The sequence below is a fragment of the Triticum aestivum genome, chromosome 4D (assembly GCF_018294505.1).
Source record: "Triticum aestivum cultivar Chinese Spring chromosome 4D, IWGSC CS RefSeq v2.1, whole genome shotgun sequence".
Taxonomy (NCBI): Eukaryota; Viridiplantae; Streptophyta; class Magnoliopsida; order Poales; family Poaceae; genus Triticum; species Triticum aestivum.
In genome coordinates, this window is record NC_057805.1 from 327,987,364 (window position 1) to 327,992,777 (window position 5,414).

A 5,414-nucleotide genomic window follows, 5' to 3' on the forward strand; every position below is an offset into this window, starting at 1 on the left:
AAACCTGTTCATTTTGTATTTCAATAATGCTCCTTGAGTATTTTTTTATGAATATTCATCATATATTTTATAAATGCCATATGTTTCTAGAAATGTTCAACTGTTTTGGAAAAGCATTCGTCAAGATTTTCAAATGGTTCATCTTGTTTATAAAATATGAACAATTTTTATGTACACAAAACTACTTTTAAATTACACGACCATTTTTTGGAATACTTAAACCCTTATTTAAACTACGCAATCAAAACACATGAATGCTTAAAGAAAATATTTAGCCAAATATATCTTCTAGAACATTTATGAAAACACAAGAAAAAGAAACAAAATGTGAAAAGAAAAAACCGAAGGAGAGATAGAGACAGATAAAAGGAAAAAAATATTGTGTGTTAACCTACAACTCATGCGCTGGAACTATGCACCCCAGGCGATGCTGCTGCTACTACTGCTTCAAGAGCCTTTCTCGCTGGTGAGAGTTAAGATCCACCGCGCCTCCATGGTCTAAGGCCACATGAGGCGAGGCAGATCGACCACGGCGTTGACAGGAGACGTAGAAACCTTGGTTTTTTGTAATAGCTCGTGGGAGGAGACACACACCCAGTTTACGACGCTCGCGACCGGTTTCCGACCGTCCCCGTCATGCACAACACCTGACTAGAACACCCAGTCATAGGACGCTTCATTCTCGCAAAAAAAAAGATGCAGGATTAGATAAAAGGTTTCAACCCTTTAAAAAAAATAGCGTTTAGTGGTATTCACAGCCCGCCAGGGTTCAAGTCCTGGTGCTCGCATTTATCCTGCATTTATTTCAGGATTTCCGGCGATGCGCGTTCAATGGAAGGAGACGTTCCCGTCGACTACGAGGCGCATATGGTGACTTTGTAAAATCTCAAGATAATATACCGGCTCAGTCTCTCGGAGGTGCTCATAGTGATAGGATGTGCGTGTGTGCGTTCATAGAAGTGAGTGTATGCATGTATATATGATCGCTTGCGTCTGTACTGGGTTAAAAAACCTTAAGAAAAATAGGGTTCAACATGAAAAGGTACGCCTACACCCGAAAAAAAAGGTACACCTAGCCGCCTTTTGTGATAGCGGTGATGTCGCACGTCTGGCTTAGTCTTAGCACAAGAGATCACTTTCCACCCTGAACTTTTCTGAAGAACAACTGCGGCACGTTATTATTAACTTTTTTACAAAATTAGTCAAATGGAGCGCAAATCGCCGCACACTGTTTGGTTCACGTCTGCGCATGCAGTAGTATGAAGGCATATTGCAACCAGCAGTATTTTGTAAGAAAGTCAAATGAATGATTCATGTTGAGCAGCAGGCAGCAATAATAGCAAAGGATCGGCAAGATCATGCTCGGCATGAATCATGGCACAACGTGCATATTTTTTAATCACAAATCACTGCTTGCTTAGCATGTTAGTGCTGGAATCCTTGCACCTGAAGTTTACTTTCATCACCTTACGTGTCGCGTTTCCGGCTTTCAGACGCCCTATAACCTGTTTTTTTCCAAAGCCGCCACCTATTTCCTGTTGTATGCAAAATGCAATATTGTTTTCCTGTTTTCTTCACTCTTGGGCCTGAACGATGTCGGTATTTTAATTTAAAAAAGCGGATGCGTATGACTATAAACGTGGTAATGCCGTGTGGAGACGCTGTCCTGCGATACAGATCTGAACACTTCAGCGATCGGACGGCGTCATCATCAGTTCTCCCTTGTACAACAAAAACACAATTCCAGCGACCCCCCTGGATGAACGCTGCCTACCTAAAACACGGCGTTTGCTGTTCCACGCAAGAACCAACCTCAGACGAGCAAAGTCTTCATCCCGCTTAAACAAACCAACGGTTGTGCGTGCCAGTTATGCTACCTCAGCTCAGTCAGCTGCGAAATGGACGTCTTGAACAAGTCCGAAGGAGATATTGCAGGTAGAAGTTTCTGACCTGCTGTAAAAAAATGGTAATATTGCAGGTAGTAGTGCTGTAGCAGGATGTGATGTTTCCTCTGATCCAACCAAAGAACTGCCGCGAGTGGCTTTCAAAAAATAAAGCAAAAGGTCCATCTCTTCAGGCCTCGGCTCCAGACATGAACGTTGCAGATTGCAAACAGTCTGAAACCTGGTGGTACTGAAGTGGACCCCTGCCACCCCAACGTACACTTAACCGCCAAACATCTTTCGAATTTGAATGGAACGAGCATGTCAACATCCATATATTTCGTGTTTAATACTAGGCGCCTTAATACTACTATTGTAGATCTGACGAGCATCCAATGTTTCTTTACACGCCGTGCAAGTGGCAAACAACATTTATCTTATATAACATGGACAGTACTTGTTCTATGTACGACTGAAACTCCAGTTCAGATAATTAACTAGTTCCACTGTATGCACAAAGTCTCAGAGGACAGCTTCAGAATCAGAAATGAGACATGGTTTGATGAGCAGCCAAGTGAACAAATTTAACATGGTATATTCTGTATATGGCACAAGCTAAACACGAGAAATTTACTACAATTGCACCAACATTGGTGCAAGCATGCAGTACATAGCTAAATATCATCATCTCAGAGGGAACCTATGTCGATGTTGCGAGCCTGCAACAACAGCTATAGCTCCCTGCATCTCTTGCGGTTCATCTCATGGTTGCTGCTTGATTCTGCTACATAGCAGCTACACAAGATCTTCTAGTGGTAGATCACCGGAAACAAAAAGGTTTCTTACAAATGGCGCTGATGGAACCACCTGAAGGAATCAAAGAATCGGAGCAACAGCAACAAGATTATTGCTGAAGCAACAGCAAGGCCGAGGCAGCCATGAGCAATACCAAAGCAAAGGCACTGCTTAGATGGGTCCTGAATCCACCACTCTTGATTGGTAACCTCTGCGGCATAGCACATTCGTCGCCATTGAAGAAGACCTTTGTTGGGAACCCATCTCCAGCGACAACATCGATATCAGGAGTCAGCTTCTTGGTGAATGAGAGCACTGATTGCTGCTTTCCCGGCACGAGGTAATCCGACCCGCTCATGTTGGTCTGCTTCACAAGGTAATTGAGCCCCTCAAGGCCCTGCATAAAGATGGTGTTATTGCCCTCTGCTGTTGCATTGAAAGAGTATGCCTTCTCAAAACCGTCATACGCCTTGTCCATGACCATGGCAGCAAACCAGTTGGCCATGTCGACATCACCCCAATTGAACAATGTCACCCGAGCACTCCAGCCCTTGTTGAAGTCTGTTGAGACATGCCAATTGATGCTCACACCACAAAAATCACCACAAGGCATTGGCCTAGGCACATTGTAGTGCTTCAACTGAGCCCATGCCTGTGCCTTCTGTGTACGGTTATCGAACGGCACAAGCAGCGCCTCCGGTGGCAAGATCATGGATGGAGCAGTCGTGCTGCAGGTAGGACCCCGGCGGTTCACAGGACAACCACATGCACAAGTGTTGCAGGGAATGACTGAGTCATTGTAGTGAGCCGAGAAGGTCACACAGCACTTGGGCTTGGCCCCCTTGGCCGTGGTAATGTTGCACACCACCTGCCATGTCGCAACCGCCAGCGTTGTAGAGTCAAGCCCGCTGGGATTAGGGAACCCGGTGGGGCTGACAGGCACTGGCTGGCCACAACTATAGTCTGGGTTCAGCGATGAGCCGCCAGAGATCTTGAAATTGGCCGGTGGGAAGAGCTTTGTCCGGTTGGTATCCGGTGGCATCTTGAACACCTGCATTTGGAACGCCGATTTTGACTGAGCCGCGTCCATGGACTTGGGCAGGATGGTGCCATTCCTGCAGCAATGCTCGATCTTCCCCATCTGGGTGTCATTGTACCGGGAGAGCGGCAGGTCAAGGATGACCGGCTTCTTCTCGCAGTTAAGCACCTGGGAGAAATCCAGGCTCTGATAGTACTGGCCTGGTGCGCCATAGATGCACTCATTGACGTCCACCTCCAATGGGTGCGCGCCCTTCATCGAGTAAATGAACTCGCCGCGGCGCCACTCCCACGACAGCCGCCAGTTGTCGAGGCGGCCGAGCTTGGCGTTGTTCTCGAGCGTGACGAGCGCCAGGTAGCTGGTCGGGTATGCCTGGACGACGTCGTAGGTGATGACGAGGTCGCCGGTGCGGCGCGGGAGGAAGCTCTTGGTGGGATCGGTGGCGTTGGCCTCGGGGACCGTGGCGTTGGCCTCGGCCTCGGGGGTGAGGAGGCAGCAGGTGGTGAGCATGGTGGCGGTGACATTGGTCGCCGCCGGGCAGTTGTAGTCCGGGTCGTCGAGCGTCAAGGCGGTGGGGAGCGGCTCCGGCACGAGGCCGCGCGGGCCGGCGAAGAGCGTGCCGACCAATCCGACCGAGGCCTGGATCTGCGTGATGTCGCCGGCGGTGGCAATCGGCGTGAGGAGGTCCGTCTGCGGGTAGCCGGAGAAAGAGGTGGCGTTGCCGGCGTCCTCGGTGGTGTTGTAGGGCAGCTCGGCCCCGCCGGTGAGCACGGCGCCGCCGACGCCGACGAGGATCTCGTCGTGGCCGAAGGTGACGAGCATCGACCAGGACCTGAGCGGGCGGGTGCCGCCGTTGAGCACGGAGGCGTTGGCCTTGAAGGAGTAAGGCTGCTTGCTCCTGTCGGGGACGAAGGGGCGGATCTTCTCGCGGCCCTGGAGGTTGTAGGTGAGCTGGATGCCGTTGCAGCCGGGGTCGGGCGCGGGCGCCGCCGCCGCCGCGGGCGCCCTCGGCGTCTGCTGGGCGGCCGCGAGCCCCGCGAGCAGCAGGATGGCTCCGAGGACCACGGCCTGGGAGGCAATCGAGCCGGCCATGGCTGGATCGGCAAGGGAGGAGGCGATTTGGGGGGGAGCGAGGCGGGGCAGCAGATAGATGAAGCGATTGGAAAGCGCGTGGCACAGCTGGGGAAGGGGAAGGAAGACGAGGGGGGTGGTGGGTTTGAACTGGCGGAGCGGCGTGCGTGCGACCGCAGCTTGCTTGCTGCTTCCTCCCTCCGTCCGTGTCCGCGTTGTTTTATTTTCGTTTCGGGAAGGCAGAGATGGACGGGTTTTTCTCGGTTTGAACAAAAGGGCGTGGAAAGCGACGCCGGCCGGAGAGACGAGACGAGGTCGAGGAGAGGGGAGGAGCGTGTCCCGATGATTGATTGGTGGGCTGGGCGGGTTACGGGTTCAATGGAGCGTGGGCCCGGCTAGTACTTGTGACGTGCTGACGCGCGGCGGCGGAGACTGTGCGAACGGTAGGGTTTCCACCGGCGTCGCGCGCGTGTTGGCCGTCCGATTCTAGCGTGTTGGGATGGATGGCTCGGGTTCTGTCGTTTCGTTTTGTGGGGTGGGATGGGGCCCGCGCATGTGTCTCTCTCTCATGTGAGGTTTGCGCAGGTCGGTCGAAACCAGAGGGGAACAGGATTTCAGGATGCTTC

General features: G+C 51.5%; 1 protein-coding gene across 1 annotated transcript; it reads right to left on the minus strand.

Moving 5' to 3' along the window:
- Positions 1–2,458: 2,458 nt before the first annotated feature.
- LOC123097711 (COBRA-like protein 7) lies at positions 2,459–5,046 on the minus strand. Its single transcript, XM_044519524.1, has one exon. The coding sequence runs from the start codon at positions 4,807–4,809 to the stop codon at positions 2,788–2,790; it is 2,022 nt and encodes a 673-aa protein (XP_044375459.1). The 5' UTR covers positions 4,810–5,046; the 3' UTR covers positions 2,459–2,787.
- Between the last annotated feature and the right edge of the window lie 368 nt (positions 5,047–5,414).

Bases quoted from the DNA above. Each gene is read 5' to 3' on its own strand.
- LOC123097711 (XM_044519524.1), bottom strand. From the start codon at position 4,809: ATGGCCGGCTCGATTGCCTCCCAGGCCGTGGTCCTCGGAGCCATCCTG.